General features: G+C 45.7%; 3 protein-coding genes and 1 long non-coding RNA gene across 4 annotated transcripts; 1 reads left to right on the plus strand and 3 right to left on the minus strand.

Moving 5' to 3' along the window:
• The first annotated feature begins 86 nt into the window (after positions 1–86).
• LOC124186366 (probable phospholipid hydroperoxide glutathione peroxidase) lies at positions 87–1,463 on the plus strand. The gene has a single exon (XM_046578003.1). It carries the CDS (start codon positions 230–232, stop codon positions 890–892), a length of 663 nt encoding a protein of 220 aa, XP_046433959.1. The 5' UTR covers positions 87–229; the 3' UTR covers positions 893–1,463.
• LOC124186369 (putative epidermal cell surface receptor) lies at positions 1,142–13,578 on the minus strand. The gene is made up of 10 exons (XM_046578007.1): positions 13,403–13,578; positions 10,285–11,076; positions 8,761–9,198; positions 7,825–8,499; positions 5,871–7,400; positions 5,175–5,364; positions 4,172–4,673; positions 3,332–3,695; positions 2,620–2,813; positions 1,142–1,572 (listed from the first exon to the last, which is right to left on the minus strand). The coding sequence occupies exons 1-10, from the start codon at positions 13,542–13,544 to the stop codon at positions 1,504–1,506; spliced, it is 4,896 nt and encodes a 1,631-aa protein (XP_046433963.1). The 5' UTR covers positions 13,545–13,578; the 3' UTR covers positions 1,142–1,503.
• A 138-nt stretch (positions 13,579–13,716) lies between these two features.
• LOC124186365 lies at positions 13,717–16,945 on the minus strand. Its single transcript, XM_046578002.1, has 3 exons — positions 16,410–16,945; positions 16,122–16,237; positions 13,717–15,304 (listed from the first exon to the last, which is right to left on the minus strand). The coding sequence occupies exons 1-3, from the start codon at positions 16,590–16,592 to the stop codon at positions 14,929–14,931; spliced, it is 675 nt and encodes a 224-aa protein (XP_046433958.1). The 5' UTR covers positions 16,593–16,945; the 3' UTR covers positions 13,717–14,928.
• Positions 16,946–17,992: 1,047 nt separating this feature from the next.
• On the minus strand, positions 17,993–18,509 carry LOC124186370. The gene is made up of 2 exons (XR_006871648.1): positions 18,371–18,509; positions 17,993–18,159 (listed from the first exon to the last, which is right to left on the minus strand). It is a non-coding gene; the product is annotated as an uncharacterized LOC124186370 (long non-coding RNA).
• Positions 18,510–18,847: the final 338 nt, after the last annotated feature.

Raw genomic sequence — 18,847 nt, forward strand, 5'->3', positions numbered from 1 at the left:
GATGGCTTACCGTGCGGAAGTGGTGGTGGTGGTGGTGGTGGTGGGAGGAGGACGGTCGAGTGGGAACGACCGTAAGCATTGCGAGGTTAATCGCGATTCCCGATGACATTCCGTTCGGACGACCGACCGTCTCGTGGTAGCGCTGTTCGTTTTATAGGTGCGCGCGTGAACGGTAGCACGGTAACTATTCGCGAATCGACTACCTACCCAACGATATTACATATCCAGGATGGATGGAAGGTCGGTGCTTCCGCAGATTCTCCCAACTGCGATACTCGTTATTTTCCTGTCACTCGGAACAACGGAGCTGGTTTATGCAGCTTCCGAGGACTCGACATGCCGAAGGAACGACCGAGATCGTTGCTCCGCGAACAAGATGGAAACCTTTGATCAGTACACGGATTGGAGAAACGCCGGCTCGATGCACGAGTTCACCGCGAAGGATATACGCGGCGACGACGTATCTCTTTCGATCTACAAAGGGTTTGTTTGCATTGTTGTTAACGTCGCGAGTCAGTGTGGACTTACAGACAGCAACTACGCCCAGCTCGAAGAACTTTACGAAAAGTATCGCGATACACACAAGCTCAAGATATTAGCCTTCCCCTGCGACCAGTTCAACGGCCAGGAGCCTGGATCGTCCACGGATATAATGAATTTTGCGAGAACGTATAATGTGCAGTTCGACATGTTTGAAAAGATCAAAGTTAACGGGCCTGACGCCCATCCGCTGTGGAAATGGATGAAGGAAAGACAGGGTGGGTTTTTGGGAAACGCGATCAAGTGGAATTTCACGAAATTTATTGTCGACAAAGATGGCCAGCCCGTCGATCGTTTTTCACCGACCACTCCGCCCAATGACCTGGAGGCAACTCTTACGGAATACCTTTAACCGCGCTTGTATGCACAGGGTATTATAAATCATGTATAATTGATACCTAAAAATGGTGTGTTGTATGTACACCATACTTAGTAGATTCGGTTCGGGCGCAACCTGCAGGTTTTATACCGTTCGCCCGGAAACTAACAATTTACCTTGAAATATAATTTCAAACTATGCAGCGTATTATTGAAAGGAGTTCGTTTACATTTTTGCTGACGGGGAATGGGGATCCTGTCGAATCATCTAAAATAGAATTAATTAAAACTTTCACGCGTATTTCATTTGATTTCAATTGGCACGTTTCATGCGTATGTATATACAATTATCAGTTTTTATATTACAAAACCTCGCATCGACGCTTGCATTATATCGTATGGATAATGTATGTATAGGTGCTAAACTTAGGTATATTTATATAACATGTATAACGTATATTGTATCGAGAGTCACAACTGTGTAATAATTATTACGAACGTCGACGATTTGTCCCGTCGAACCGCCGATCGGACAATAAATAAATGGTGGTTGATATATAATTCAACAACTGGACGCAAATTCTTGCGAAGAGGGGCGGGGAGAACAGAGGGCAGAAAAAAACTTCTTGGCACGGTGTTGACTATTCACCGAATCGTTTCAGTTTCTATCTCGTGCCCGTTGCAGCTTACCGATGGCGTTGCATTCTCACAAGTCTGCGGGTGTGCAAATTAAAACATATGTACATACACCGTGTATAAATATATGTATAATAAATTCAATGTACACATACTATGAGTCTGAAGAGATAAAATGATCAGGTAATTGGTACAAACGTATTGGCAAATATGCACGTGGGGATGATCAGGCTGAAGTTTGCGACGTTACCGTAATGATGCATTTTTATAATACGCAATTTCTTATTTTGTGACTCTGGAAATCACTGAAATTTATCAAACCGTTAAATACAGCATTGACATATAGTCAGATTTTTCAAATTCAAATTATTCAGTTATTCTGAGGGTGCGAAATAGTAATTTTTGTTTCAACTAACTTCAGCCACATTACGGACGATGACTCTGAATCCTGACACTTCTCTTGACCTGCTGGCTTTCTATTTCTCTATAAACTTGTTCTTCGTATGCCTGCCAACAAACGTCAGACTATACCGCGTATAATTTTTAAAAAATTTCACGCACCCTTTCGACCTCGCGCTTGCGCATTAATTTTGTAGACATTGTTCAATCTATAGATTGGAAACAATTTTCTCTTATCGAATACTTCCTGTACAAAAACATCATATTTTCAACGAATAGAAATGCAGCATTTTTCTTATTTTTATTTTTTTTTTTTTTTCCGAAAATTTCATGTCAGCGCTCTCATAGAGCTGAACAGGTGAGTCGGAGAATCGAGAAAAATTAGGGTAAATCTACTACGACGCGTCTTATCGTATCGGGGAATTATTGCAAAAGAAAAGTGCCTTGTGGGCCAAGAGTGTACCAGTTTCGAAAAAAATCACCCACGCGGAAATTAATGTATGTACGCACGGATGTATGCATGCGTGTACATGCATACGATAGGTGTATAATACGGACAGCTCGAAACAGGGCGTTGAATAACTTCACGAAATGTGAAAGGTCAGTGTTGACCTTGCACGATATCCTATATGCATATGAGAAGGCGGAGTTGTATACATATAATGTATAAAGGTGATACATGTATAAAAGTGATTGATTACCCATAGTTTCTTGTTGTATTTCTACCTTGTAGGAGGGATTATCGTAAGCGGCGGTTGATTTCCGCGGCGAGATGTCCGCCTTGCTGCTGGTGCGTCTTTTCATCAGCATCATAAGTAAAATGAGCGTTGACAAAATAGCAAGAGACGCGACGATCGCGACAATAACAAGAGGACCGTAGTAGTCACCCTCGTGCAGCGGGAACTGCGTGGCCAGTTTTCCTGCAACACGAAATTGTAACATACCGTATACCACATTCGCGCTAACTACGTTATCTATTTGCAGCTGGGTACAACAATTGCATGGAAAAGAAATCGACAGGGTGGTCCCTATTTTTTTTTTTTTTTTTTTTTTTTTTTCTCTTCGGGGCCCACCCTGTACGTTATGCTATTGGGTTATACGAGGGACCGGCCCGTACGGGCATGCTTTTCAAACTGCTGCAATTCGGTAGCGTACGTTACTTGTGACTCGAAAAATTCCATGATAACGCGGCCAGTAATCAAGCCTCGACGTTTATGAGCAGTAGATTACACTGCACAGCCTGCAGTTGAACTTGCTGTTATAGAGATTCTATAAATTTGAAGAGAAAAAATGCACCAATCCAAAACTCAGGGTATAGCGAATGCAAAAGCATTTCGTTCCATACCTATGTGTGGATAATGCACGATGATTCGCACGTTATATCTGGCGTATGTGCGCTCGGATCTGTTTCGCGACATTACAAAGCCTAGCTTCTAACCTTGTTGTTGCAAAACACCGGCGGACATAGGGATCCCCGGCTTCGTAACAAAGTCTTGCACGTTGCTTTTCTTTATCCTGCCGTTAGTGAGATACACTTCGATCCACAGGCGGTAATGGGTCCCTGGCTTGAGTTCGCCTATTGTCGTTTTAGCAGGCGAGTCCCGCTTGGCTATTTTGAACGTGCTCGTATCTTCCTTCCCTGTATCGCTCTGGTAGATTGCTCGATATATGTTCACGTACTTGTCCTCCGGATAGGGCACACCCTTCCAAGCGACTTCCACCTCCGTTGATTTTATGCCTTTTATCGCAACATTGATGTCGAAGGCGTATGGATCCGGCGCTGAGCTCGTGGTGAAGTTGATCTGGAATAATGTGTCGCGATCTGTACGGTTACATACCTATGTATATTATACGCACTGATGTTGCAAGTTTATCATACGTGTAAACGCGTGCACTGTCAAAAAATATATAACGGTCAAAATGGTTGGAGCGAATTTTTCTACCCGTAATGTGCGACCCAATGCGTGTCATGTAACGTGACGGAAGTTTTGCTATTTCAACTCTTTGTTTTTGCCTCATTTAAAGACAAAACATACAAAAACTTGAGAGTGAAGCTTCTTTCGCGATCTTTTTTCGAATCTGCCTGAAATCATACGTATTCGGACTGACCAGCACACCAGCTTGCAGGCCTGTACCTGTTATAATGTAAATTATTATCAATCGGTCGAGTATACGAAGGGCACGCGCACCGCACGAAAAGCCTTTGCGCCTCGGCTTACCGGGTCACGGTGAGCCGACCGTTGGAATACCCGCATAATTAATAGATTATCATACGTACCGATTTTTCACTGACTAGTTCGTTAGGTTGGCCAGGGAAAGGTATGAAGTATATTTCAACTTGATAGGTCGCTGACGGTTTCAAATTTTCAAGGACGTAGCTCGTCACGGCCCTGTGAATCAGCGGGGTGGCGGCGTAGACCTTGCCAGCGATTTCCTTATACCGGAGTTGGACGCCGTCGATGAACTGCAGCTCGTACTCGGTAAACTTTCTCCAGACGATGTTGGCCCACGTTGAGTTTGTTTCAGCGACCGCCAGTTCGGCATCAGTCGGTATTTGCGGAGGAAGCGTTGCCACATCAGTGTTCTCTGCCTCCAGGGTGACCACACTGTGTATCTTGCTGATCGGGCTGTTTGACAAGTCGCGTAGCTTCACCGTCACCATGACCTTATACTCGGTAGACGGTACTAGGTCACCCAATTCGAATTCCAGCAGTTGCGTTGCTATCAGATCGTCGGGCGGCGTGAATATTTGGGATTTCCACGTCGATGGGTCGGTGTTCCTTTAGAAATTTGATAAAATTGTCCATCATGTACAATATACCGTATAATATGCGCGGTGCTAACGAGCTACGACGGTCGCGTCATGATGCAAAAATTTCCACGTTACTATACCCAGTAACGTTGTACATTCGAAGAACAAAAGTCGATAATGCGAAGGCCTGTTTTTTAGTGTTATCAGTTTATCGAGAGAATACACAGATTATTTTTAACCGAACACGGTGTACGCGGCTTTGCGTAGCGGTGGTGGTTTGACCGTGGATATAATACGTATACCGTCTTTCCTCGCGGCGTAATTTATCATTTTATAACTTCCATACACTGCTTGACAGTAATAACCCTATACGCGCGCGCTTCGCAGTGCGTTATTTAAAAAAAAAAAAAAAAAAATTATACCCACACGATTGGCAAATGATGGTAATTAATTTGAGGCATCACAACAGAAGCTTAGCCATGTTGCATCTGTATGACATACATGTAAATTAGTAAGATACGCAACTCACATCTTTTCGCTGGTATACCGTACTTCAACCCTCCCGTGAAGTCCCACTAATATACGAGGGACGGTAAAAACGAGTCTGATACGATCTTCTGCAACCGCCTCCAGCGTCTGAACCGTGATCTGATCAGATGAGGATTGAATTTCTGGACGACCCCGGATGGGAAATCCCGGCGGCAATGCGTGGTCCAGTCCTAAAAACACAATTCATCTGACCTGCTAGTTTTTTAGATCATTTTGTATACGTGTAACACATGTTCATATGTCTTACACCTGTAGGTAGCTGTTAGGCGCGTATGCATATGTCGGTGTAATTTTGCCGCCGCAAGGTGTACGATTTTAACGAGGGGGTAATATTGTATCAACGCACGAGGAGAATAGTCAAGCAGCACAAATTTCATAGAAAGTTATGGGTTGAAAGTATCGGTTGAGTTTCGATCCGCCGACGAATGGAATTGCGCTCGCGTGTAGAGCACCGTCGGCAAGCTGATCGGGTGTCGAGCAACAATTGGGGTACGACAAACAGTGACTATTGGGGATGTCGAACGTCAGAGGCTTGCCAGTAGTAGCGGTATACACGCGGCAGTAATTCCGAACCCGTCTGGGTGCAACGCCGGCATGAGAGCACATTATTACTATTATTGTTTTTAACTCTCAATTTTTTTATTTTCCATTTCTCTTGCTGTGTACCGAAACGAACCTGATGCGGGAAACGAGCTCGTGCCGTGAACTATGGTTGCGCCGGAGAACGGGTGATTCAGTCGGGTGAACTGGCCCGAATCCTGCGGTAAGGAGAACGGCACAGAGCCGCGCGGCGGCGGTCCGCTTCGTAGAATCGGCCCTTCGCCCCCAGGGTACCGCTGGAACGGTCCGAGATTTGGATCCTTCTCGGCGACGTGAAGCAATAATTTCTCAATGTGTCGACGGGCCTCGCTGGGTAGCTCGGAGCTTTGGCGTACATCGTATTCGCCGCCTGTCTCGGTAATTTCACGAGGGTTGAAATATTGCAAAGGGCCAGGTCGGTACGACACCCCGTCGTACTCGCGTTGTCCCTCTGCTCCCGCGCCCAGATCCATCGCCGTGTCGTAAAGACTTTGATCACCGCCGTGCGGGTATTCCTCCAGCCGTACCAGACCAGGATGACGGAGATTAATCAAGCTATACAACTCTTCGGGCAAGTTGCGAGTATTCGGATGTAGGATACCTGGCCCGTACGGGAGCAGATTTGGTGTCGAATTTCCAAGGTACGCTACGCGTGAAGGTTTTGTACTAGGAATGAGGTGAAATCGATTATCGGCTACCGGAACCCTCGCGGCTGATTGCGAGTCGTCGTTCCATCGATCGTGAGGTGCGACGGTTTTCGGCCCGTCGAACTTCGCGGCTGTGGTACCGCCTGCGGCCTGCGTAGAAGGCGACGTGCCTTGGTAGATCGCGGCCTCGCGGTGATTTTGAAATTGTGGCGCGACTACGCCGTTATTGAGAGGTGCTGCGGGAATTAGATTGGGCCCGCGCAGGCGGTGGCTAAACGAAGTGTAACTGCTTTTATCGTCGGAGGGCGAAACCAGGGCGGTCGTCTTTCCAGGCGCGTCTTGCGAACTCGTCGTCGCCGCCGCCGATGTGGGTGAAATTTTGTCCATTGTTGGAATCAATTCCGACAGATTTGCATACATCTCTGAAGTTGTTGGGAGAGCGAAACGCGTTACACCACCCGCGGCCGCTGTCGCGTCTTTGATCGGTTTCATAAGTTCGACAGGTTTCTTCGATTCCGTCCTCGATTTCAACTTGTCCTTGGGGACCTGTATCGGCGGGTGGTTCGCTTTAACGTGGGTCCGCGGCGTCAATGGAAAGATGCCCTCTACGAAAGGTTGCGTCGGTACGAAATTCGGGTCATAGGGCCCGTGGTAAGGTGGGGGCGTGGGCGGTGCAGACGTCAACGGTATGGCCGTAACGGTGGTGTGTGACGTCGGGTGACCCGGGTCCATTGGGTAGTGGATTAGTCCGTGATCGTCGGTCGAGTCGGGGTTAATAATCGAGTCCAAGTTTGCCGCACTCTCGTGTGATTTTGGTCTGGGGATCGTTGCGTAACGATCCGGCAATCCCTGCACAACGGTCCGTTTCTGTTGGTCAATCGGTTCGCTTATACCCGGTATCATTTTATCGCCAATCGGCTGCTGCTGATCGATACTGTCTGTGGCAAAGGGGCCGGGATACGCTGACGTACCGTTCCTTCCTGGAATAAGCAAAGTCCACAATTGTCACAGAAGAGTCGGGGTAATCGGTCACGGTTGCAGTTGTCAGAGGTTATGCTTGTTACAATGATCCTTATTGCGTACACCCTTGCAACGGGTGTACACGTCACTGGGGTAGTATGATATATTGATGTGTGCGCGCGTGTGCGTGTTTGTATGAGTATAGTTTTCACGGCGATCGATCCTTGTACCATACGACTACTACTTATGATAATCATGTATTATAATCACTCGCGTGCAAGAGACCGTATCGCGACGTGCGCGCATGTCCAAGTGTATTGCCATGTGGACTTTATACACGAGACACCGTGGGACTTGTACCTAAGCATGATCTTATACTTATGGGTGCAGGTGAGGTATATGTATAATTTATCCAGTCGAAGGTCACGGATACTTAAAACTTACCGATCGTTGGGGGCAACGAGGCCTCGGAGGGGTTTCCGCATACCCAGTGCAAGCAGCACTTGTCCTCGGGGAGATGTCTCAGCGATGCGTGAGTCGGTGGGCAGTCGAGATTCGTTGGCGGCAATGCTGGGACGGGTGGGCACGCCGGTTGACAGGATACATTTCCCATGTCGCAGTAACATCTCTTGTCGCATCCGGTTACGCTCGTCGGTATCTGACTCCAGTTGTTGTACATCTTATCCTGGTAAAGGCAGGAGCCGTTGTTCTTGCACCTAACCTCTTGGGAGCAACAACGGGGCGCTACCGGCACGAAATCTGCCGGCACCGACTCCCAGTCGAGGCAATTCGGGTCCAGCACGTCGAGACCAAAGTCGGTCGGACACTCGATGGTCGCGCATTCCGTTTTTGGGCTAATCCCTTGAACGTCTCCGCTGCAAGTGCAGAACGATATGCACTCGTCGTACCATTCGGCACCGATTTTGTACGACGTACCCCGGTGATTGCAGACGCCAGCTGTCTCAGCTCCTTTACTATCGATACCGGTTGTTGCAGGGTCCGCGTTCGACAGACCTGGTAGGTTGACTTGCAGGGGCGTCGCAATCGGCCGATTACCCGCCCCGTCGATCACTCGAACGTAGTAGGTGCGCGAGGGCTCCAAACCTCCGATGATGCTATCTGAAAATTGCGTTACAATTTGGTGTGAATCACACGAACCGCTGCAGTTGCGTTGCACCTACCGCTATCGCCCAACTTCGTACGGCTCTGTGCAATTAAAAATTCGTACCGACGAGTAAAGCGACTGTGGGAATGATCCCGAACGATTTGGACACAAAAGGTATGAAAATATAATCCCGTGGGCGCGGCATAAATGTTTTGCATCCAACGTATTCGCCACGGTGAGAACGCGGAGAGATCTACGTCGTCAAGTCTGCATACCTTCACGGAGTTTCTCCGACCTCCAAAGAACGTTATCCGTTGACAGTTGAATCGTGACGTTCTGCGGTGTCGTATTATTGGAAAAAAATAGTTTCATTGCAGTCGAGTTTACCGCCTCTATCTTCGTAAGATTATCGTACGGCTCCGCCGACGGTAAGTCAGACTTGATCTCGTGGTCGCCGAGAGTCACGTCGCAGAGAGTGATCGTACAGCAGGCGTCCCTGGGATCGGGTACGGGGACACACTTGTCGGGTTGGTTCGCGCTCGATGCCATCATCGTCGCCATTGACGTTGACGTCGAATTCGAAGGGCATCTCGGCCGACACTTGAGCTTTCCTCGGGCCTCGCATACGCATACCTGCGAGCATCCGTCTTCGACGGTGCCACCCCTTGGCACGGTATTGTTGCCCAAGTAGCAGAATTCCTCCGGCTCCGTTTCTGTAGTTTCATATACAGGAATGCAAGTATATGTATAACGTTATATGTCTATAATTTACATGCATACATATAACATATGGCATAATATAAGCTCGTCAACCTAGTCGCTACCACGTATCAGACGAATAGTCCGTCCGTCACGTCGATTTAATGCAAGTTCTAATTGTAAGCTAAATTTTGTCGTCGGTCAAGATATTGTGCCGGGCTTGATTAATTGGATGATAATCGCCGTGTAGACAAGTGTGCCGCCCGGGGCGGTTAATTAGATGGGAGATGTCAATGATAGATCGGATAAAGCGACGTCTTTTCTCACTTGATAATTTTTTCTTTCAATATACCAGGGTGTTCGGTACAGTATACCTGGCCTATCAATGAATTTCGAGTACCCGGTGAACCGCCTCGTTTAACCGGGGCGAATGGGACCGGGTGCGTCCCCGATAAATGAAATCCACGGAGGATCCAAATACGATAACGAAAGTGTATGTATGTTTCGTAAAATCGGAAAACGTAGATCGATTCTGCCGATGATTGACTCTGCAAGTTTCACAGTAGCAATATTGTATTAATAAAAAGGTGTTATTCATAATGATTCTACCGTCATTTTATCACTAAAAAGAAGACGTTTAACACTTTTGTTTTTAGACCGGCTTTGAAAAGTCTACGGATATCGATCCGTCAGTATCCACCTCCTTGCGTGTACTCCTCGGGAATACATGTCGTCCATTCTATCGGCGATAACACGGATTCTCAGAAGTGAAAACAGGAACGAAATATTTCGCAGCAAGACCGGTTAATCCGCACTCGAACCGGACGAACCGCACCCGGTTAATCGAGGTTTTACCGCGATTCATTGCTTGGAAACAGAATTATTCACCGCTCATTGGAAGAAATCGATTATGCTTTTGTTACTAACCAAATGGGAAATATTCAAAGGCGATGCTCCGTCGAGGCTCATCTTTTAATACAGGCAGGATGAGACAACGAACGGTTTTAGGGGTCGGCGGTTCGAAAAGAAATATCATAATATACAATTGTTACGGGTCAGTCTAGCGTTATAAAGGTATAACTTGAGGTAGTCATAAATACCCGAGTCTTGAGCGCATGCTATCGCAACGCAACAGGGATCGCCTGGTATTGAGTTCTCTTGACAGAGGGGATCCCCGATTTCTCTTCCAGCGCGGAAAAATGGGGGCGCACAAGTAAGTGGCCGACAATCAGTGATTTTTCCGTCGTTGCTACATACGCATCGCTCCTCGCAATTTCCGTACACATGCGATCCAGGCGCGTACGTCTCGTTGCCTCGGGTACATCTCACCTCCGCACCCTGAACAGGTGACAGCTCAACAGGCCCGGACGCATCCGCGTGAAAGTTTAACCCGGATACGTTTCTACTCGCCAAATACTCCCCACCCTCGATGTCTTTGTCATCCTCGTCCATGCTGACGTCACTTAAATCCGTTATGTTGCCGTGCAGCGAATTTCTCGTATCCGTGTTTCCCTCACCTTGTACACCGATGCTATTTCCCTGCATGGCGCGGCCCCTTGATTCTGTTGTAAATTCTGGGCCATCTTGAGCCGGGTTCCCGGAGGATGCTACCCGTGTCTCCTTCGAGTCAGCTTGCTCGCTGGCTATTCTTGTCGCATTAATCGACGGCGCATACGCGGCAGTCGTCGTTACCGTTGACGGTAGTAGATATTTGACTTCGTTTCCGTTTCCTCTGACATTGCCCGTTGACAAAGCTTTCTGGTTCCCGCTCGAAGGATACGTGGGCAGTACGTCGTCACTTCGTGCCGTCGCGGTATGAACTTGTTCCCTTGATGTCTCGTGGCTTGGGACGTTCGTGCGCAACGGTCGGACACCAGGCACGTCATTGTCAGCTGCGGTAAAGAAAAAAATGTTCTATACGTATGAGTACGATGCCGCCACGAATAGCGTGCAGGTACGAGTTTTCATTTTTGAAATCGGACAGAGACGGATGTTTTATTTTTATTCTTATAAAGGTAATTTGTTTTCATTTTATTCTAAACCACCCAAGTCAAGACTGTCGAAATACCGCGCGTCATAAAAACACACAGGCTGCCCGATTTGCGATACATATGTATAGGCGCGCGCGCACACGCACGCACGCACGCACGCATGCACGCACGCATAGATTTATAATTCACGCGGTTTGATAGGTAGAAAAGAAAGCTCGTCTCCTTCTTGTAATCGGTTCTGGTGAAAGTTGTCACCCGTGATAGCGCACTGTACTATCATATCGTATAGAAAATACATGCAGGATCTTTGTAACTCGGTAAGCTTACACACCTCTGTATACACTGCAGAGAAGTGAAAACAAGCAAAGTATTCGTGCAACGGTCGTAAATACCGTATACTATACGTATATATACCACTGTCAGTGCCGTCAAACTTGCGACCGAGAACTACATTTTGTGAAAAAGTTGCGTGTATGTAGGCATACGTTTGTACCTGCTCAATTTTCTCGCCTGCGGTTAAATCCCGGAGCCTACGGTACGTTGGATTTTTATAGGTGCATGGCTACGTTCATTTTGTGATGAAAAAATGTACGATCTTGTTGCGAATTCTTGTATTATTGCAGCGATAATTTATGAGCAAAATTACGTGTTCTCATCGGTGGCTTGGCCGTGATGCAGAAGAAATGTAGACCAAGTTACCGTTCCGGTACAATCCAATGAATTCGCCTGCGAGGGGACTAATGAGGGTTTACGTTCGACTAGAATTTTCCATAGGCGTACGTAACGGCATCGATCAAAGTTCGACCATTTGTTGCCGCACACCAAATCTATTTGTAACTCCAAAATTGTGTTATACGTACGCAGCTGATTTGACGGGGAGAAACTACAAATATCTCGAAACCCGTACGTGTATTCATAGTAGAAAACGTGATACGAGGAGCTTTTTTGTCATCGTCTTCTACTCGCGGGAACCGCATTCTTAAGCTCTGACAGCAATATACCGGATTTTAGGCAAGGGATGGATCAGGTATACAGGCCTATGCGCAGGAGTGCAGGTATAATAAACGCGGCAGGAGGAGCAGCCGTATAGAGGTATACGCATGAGTAATACAAGCATTCGAGTGAATCACAGACAGGCGACTAGCTATATGTAGTATATAATATATTCTTGGATATATGATGTATTATCGCATGATTGGAGAAGAGAATCAATATCCATCGATCAAATATATCCGCATCCGAAATGGCATCAAAACGGAGAACTTGGAGGTTGTATGGGAAATTCTCGTAACATTGCCGATATTATGTACGTATAATGTACATTGTACATAACTTGTAGGTGATTGGTTATACTTTGGCAGGCCGTCCAATTGTACCAAGCTTGGTTTAAGCGCCTCAAAATACTACGCAGTTTCATTCCGGATTTGAGTATCGATAATCGGAGCTCGCAATACATGCACCTATAACGGTACAACACGTAACAGTATAGTCCCTGTATATCCCACGTGGATATCGGTGCGGGAATTCGTTTTGCAATCCGAGGAGCGGCTCAAGAAACTGGGAAAGAATTTGTGACTTTTTCCGTTAAGCTGGAACGCAATTAGGATCGCAAAAGCAGACCTGTTGCTGCGGATACTGCTCGTATAGCCGAATTTACGCGAATACGCCCGTCAAATTTAACGATAACAAGCAATCTGTTCGGGTGCGCGTACACGTGCGTCAAGTACACGGGCGGACAATTTCCGAGTTACGCGCCTGTGATTATATCAATTCTCTAGCAATTATCGCCACAACTTTCGAAGCGTATATATATAATTACCCTACGCTGGTGGCAATTAATAATATCCATATGTGCGGCGAAAGCGTCTGTGCTATTTATAGCTTGTAAGTATGACGGAAACGTTTGCATGCGCGAGAAGGAATCCTCGTGTGAAAAGCAAGTTTTCGACAAACCGTGTACCTAACCGATTCAACGCAATGCAAAAGCCTCTCGACCGGTTCGATAATTTTCGCGTTATTTTTAGGAAAATCGATTCGCTAAAACAGCGCAACGTTTCTCACAGGTAGGCGGTATACGCCGTATACATATAGGTATAAAACGGTGCGTGAGCTCATCCGCTGTCGTATCTACGTATATGTACGAGAACGACGTGACGACGTCGTTTAATCGTAAGCGTCTGCAGGCGGTTGTTTTCCTCATGCGATTCCTGCGAAGCATTGAACTCACCGAGAGGATGTATCCGTTGGTCGTTTAACGTTGTAGCCTTCGTAGATTCTTCGGTGTGCGCAGCAGCTAGTATACCGTAGATGGCTGATCCGGCTACCAGTAACTGTAATATCCATCGTCTTGAAATTTTCATGGTTAGCATTCTTAACGCATAATTGTTGTTACTTCCACTGTTTTACCGCGCGACGCACAATTTCGACACTCCTTGACTATACGCGAAGATCTTTGCACGACACTTTTCTGATATTTTGTATCTTTCACCGCAAACGAGGATCAATGCGTGCATGCAGCAGTTCACAACATTTCACGTTCACAAGACTCTTGCAGGAAAGAATCTCTTTGTTCCCCGTGTGAGGACCCGCGCCCCACCTTGAGTATATTTTTTTTTTTTTCCTTTGAGGAAAACGCGTACAACCAACTACCGCGCGTACAATACTGTGGTTCTAATTCGTCGAAACTTATTTTTTTCTACGCTCCGATCGTAGAAACGCGTATGGTTGGCCAGGCGGTAACCGCAGGAGCCTTCTCTGCCACGGAAGGCTGCTACGTACTTCTAGAGACTTGTCGGCCCGGTGAACGTTGAACGGTGAACGGTGAACGGCGAACGGTGAACGGAGAATCTCCATCGCGCCTCGGCACACCGCGCCTCGCCTCGCCTTCTTTCCTGGCTCTCTATTACACGCTATACACCTACAGTCCACCTTCGATATACCTACTACAGCGACAACATATCGTCGCCGCTACCCCTTTACCCTGTATACCGCTCTCTCCTATCCGTAGTGTATCTTTCGATCCGGTGAGAGGCAAGAGCTCGAGGTACAGTACGTTGAAGAGAAGAGAAGAAGGAAGAGTTTTTACCGTTCGATACTGGTATATTTATAACACACGCACAGAGTTATGATACATTTAACCCATTTGTGTGTACCTATATAGTATACAATACTGATGTATACCCGTACGGTGTTACTATAATTTCCTCGTCTCGCTGAATTGGACCTCGCGATGTACACACGTATCATTATTATACGTAGATATACATCGATGTTTGATTAATTAATAATCAGTGTACTGCGGCACTGACCGGTTCAGTTTTATCTGTTTATTTATATTTCACTGGATTGATAATGAAAATGTATTCCAATTTTACAATCTTACAATCAAAATTATTACTAATGATGAGACATGAAACGTGCATGAGCAGCAGATATTGGAAAGACACATGCTCGCACGTGCCTTCCGTCTCTTTCTAATTTCTTGCGTACGATGAAACTTGCGAACATATGCCATTTCATTACACCGCTGGAGAATTTCTGCAATCCAAACCAAGATCGCCCGCCAACAAGCAACGTAACGTCTTCTTGTATATTTTCCTGCTCACGGAATGGGGATGACTTACGACGATCGATGTGCAAGACAAACTCTTACCTGTCTTGTTTTCACAGTGTACGGAAATCGGTATAATGTTCGCGTACGCAAATGTATACCACGGTGAAAAAGATGCGGGTGTACAAACGTAAAGCGACGTGTTATAGGATAGATATGTCGGAACACGTTCTGAAGGTCTCCTGGGGTCCGCAACCAAGAGATCCGGTCTGCCCGAATCCGTCGTCGGTAGTGCACAATCCCCAGTTGTTGCCCGCCCTCCAGTGCCATCTCAGCACGCAGTGTTCGCAAACTAATGAGTCTGGTAACTTGACGGTTGCCGTGTAGCTGCCGATAGCCGAGTTGGCGAGGGTGTAGTCGTAAGAACCTTCGTCCAAAATGAGAGGATACATCTCGAAACAATCTTCCGTCTCAATTACTTCAGGACCATCCTCGAGTGGGCAAATATTGAAATTAAAATAGCCCCTGTGATTTGCAGTTATCATCACGGTCAAGTTCACCCATGATCCTTGCTCGTAGCTGTGGTCGGATAATAACATTATAGAAACACATGACTAAAGTTGAAACAATGCGTGGCATAAAATGCAGTTGTTCCCTAAATACGCTAGAACACGTTAGTTAGTTTATGTCACGTGAACATATTATAATCGCCGGGTCAGTTTGCTCGAAAGTAATTTTAATATACCGACAGGGTCATTTGTAATCCGCCGAATACTTGGCTCGTGAGCAACAATTAGAACCGCTTGTGCGGGTATCGGCATATGTATCGTGTAAAATCGTGGGCGGCGCGGCGACGTTATTCGCACTCGATTTCAACAACCGATAGAAATTATCCCGTATGAACAGGTATATGTATATATTATAATATACGTATATGCGTATAAGGAATGCGTGGACAGACATCACCTTTCCGTTTACTCATTTTCTGCAGTCTGTTATTTCTTAGGCTTGCTTGTACAATCTATACGTACCTATATCAAACGTGTCATTGGTACGTTATACTGTTGATAATCGCAGATAGTGGAAATCAGTGTTACCCGTAAAGATAACGGCTGCCGATCATATCTTACCTTTTAATTTTGATCGTCCAATGATTCTACGTATATCCGTATCTGAATACTTTCTGTTCTTAATATTCATTTCAGCTCTTTTCATGAATTGACTTATTCTCAACCGTCAGACGTTTGGGTATAAAAAAATATGCACCTATGTGGGTGTGACGGGACACGACCCCGCACCTTACAGACTATTGCTGTGCAAACTTTACTTTTGTAGTATTCCTTCGTTAGTCGGCATCAGCAGCTATAACAAGCATAAGAATAATAATTAAACTCACGTGGCAACAATAATTCCATTTCCATAAGTCCCTGTATTTTCGTTCGGTCGCGGCTGCTTCAGTGCATAATCGTCTCCGCATATCCCGCATTGACCGCTGTTCTCGCTCCATTGTTTCTAAGAAATTCAACAAAACGACGTATAACCGATCTACCGAAACTTCTTTCATATGAAGGACATAACAGATATTATCATATTGTGCGCTAATTTTACAACCGGAGTGCAGCGAACTCTGGTAACGCAGGACAATTGGTGAAATAGAACCATTGGTGATTGGTGAAAGACCTACCGCGTATCCTCCGCAAAAGTTTTCGTTGTCATTGTAGTTTATCGGAGTCGAGTATCCCTTTCGCCACATGCTACTCCTATTCACAGGATCAACAAGCATACCATGCCCGAAAATCCCTCTTACGAGGTGCAGTATTATCAGCCACGACAATGCGACAGTCTGGTGCCGAGCAGTGCCGCGCATCTCGTCGGTACGATTTATTACGTGTTATTATAATATCCCGTGGGATTTCAACGATAATTTGTTGATGCTGCAGGCGTAACGCCGAATATTCACCGTTTACGCTATGGGGTATAAATCACGAATATATCGCCAGCGGTCCTCAACTCGCGAAAATCAAATTACGTTAAGTCTACTTCACTCCACGCATCGCCTTTTATAGAAGCCGTGTGTTTGTCGCAGTTCGAGCGATAAGGGACATTATACCCAGTGTTTTAAGTGTCATGCGTGTCTTGATATAAATATGACTGTATCCGGTAGGTATACGATATAGCTGCGTGACGCGCTATGTAGACCACACCCTCCCTGATGATGAGGGTATCGCAGGAGGGTTACTTGTGCGATATCAATTTATATACTGACTTATACCTGCTGATGCTCGACAATGCGAGAAAAACTTGGCGGTGTGTAAAAACGACCCTGTGTATACTTGGCCAGATTACCAATATAGTGCTCATCGCATCGATGTAGGTCCGAATTGTATCCAACGATCAGCATTGCAGGATTATACGTGGCTTTCGATAAATGTCAGGCCTTGTCGGTTACTGGTATAAAATGAGGGTGACACCAGTCGATCGCGTTTTCCGAATACCGCATTGAGGTCAATTTTCACAATTCTTATTGGTTATCTTTCCAATTCCGACAAAGCTAATGTATTACAAGCGAATACTCCTTATACTCACTGCATTCACAGGCTCACTTATTAAACCCGTTTATGCGGGCCTCGGGTAAAATCGGCTGCGTCAGTCGCAGTCGTAGCTAGTATTCAATAATTGAGTCTCGCATGGATGTTCATTGTATACCTATACAATAGTCTTTCCCTATACTCATATAAAACGCGCAACGCAGAAAAACAAATTTGTCACATAAGCCTCGAGTTTGTTATTGTCCGCTACAATCGTGTAACGTGTATAGGTAAGTATTGCGACAGCGACAGTAGCGTATGTAACTTAAGTAACATATAAATTGATACTAACAAAATTTCCCACCACTTATCATAAAATCGTGGCAAGTATAACCATCATGTGCAATTCTGGTAGCGATGCGATTGTTCCTGCTGTAACCATTTAGTATAGAAACGTCATGCACATTTGCATTGGAATCGTTACGTTATATATGTATATGCCAGTGATATAATTTCTACGCCCTGCGCCAATTTACTTCCAACTAACCGATAATGATCTTTCTCGCACATTTTTCGGAAGACTACATGGTCTTTCGTAGAAACTGTGTTAACAACAACAACACAACAGTTGATACATGTGTCAGGTGAACTTGAATCGTATAATGTACGACCGTCCAGTTGTAGTTTCATCATCGAGCGCTATAGAAGTGACAGGAAAAAAAATCATCGATACCATTACCACGTTTTTCAATCGACGGCAAAACCGAGATTGCTATTGATACTGCAATTTCTTAGCATCTCTACATATGCCGTGAATCTATCTTCAAGTGTGCTGCGCACACTCGCGTTGAAGGTTACTCACGCAGCGGCGACTATCATCTCTACAACTTGTGTGATAACGGTCTGCTGGAAAAAGAAAAAAAAAAAAAAAACAATGAAATATAACTGACATTGGACGCGAGATGTCGAGGAGGGGAATCATTTAATATTTTTTAACACTACCGTGGGTTCATTTTATGTGTAGGGATGATAGTGATAAACTTACTATCCAGCTCGGTATGCACAGCGAATTTAAAATGTCTCATCATTTATGTTGCAGAACAAGTCAACAACTGACCTGATTTCGATGCTCATTGTCGCCACTTACTCCATCGCCCCTTTAAGCCAGCTGTTCATGCATTATTTCCGTTCCCATATTTCGTAATTCGGTCGCTCGCGCTCATCTGATCGGAAATTGCATATTTTCTCATGGCTTGTAAAACAAACTGAGTATTTCAACTGAGGAAATGTTTCTACCCACCATTATGTCATGTGGTTCCGAAACTAGCCGACGGCGCGCCAACAATCCCCTAGAACTGAGGCGGAGTTACCCACGAACTCGGTAGTGCAAAAGAGATAAACTATAGTTGACAGCACTGTTAGCTAATTTCGGAACGCATCCGTGAGTCCATTCGTGGTGCATGGATATTCCGTGACATCAACTCCCTTGACACACCGTGTTTATGGCGTAGACAACAATTGTCTAATAAAACACGATCACAACCGGCGTCAACGTCTGACTATTTCATCCGTTTAATCACGGTCGTTGGTTGAT

This window comes from Neodiprion fabricii, chromosome 7 (genome assembly GCF_021155785.1).
Source record: "Neodiprion fabricii isolate iyNeoFabr1 chromosome 7, iyNeoFabr1.1, whole genome shotgun sequence".
Classification (NCBI taxonomy): Eukaryota; Metazoa; Arthropoda; class Insecta; order Hymenoptera; family Diprionidae; genus Neodiprion; species Neodiprion fabricii.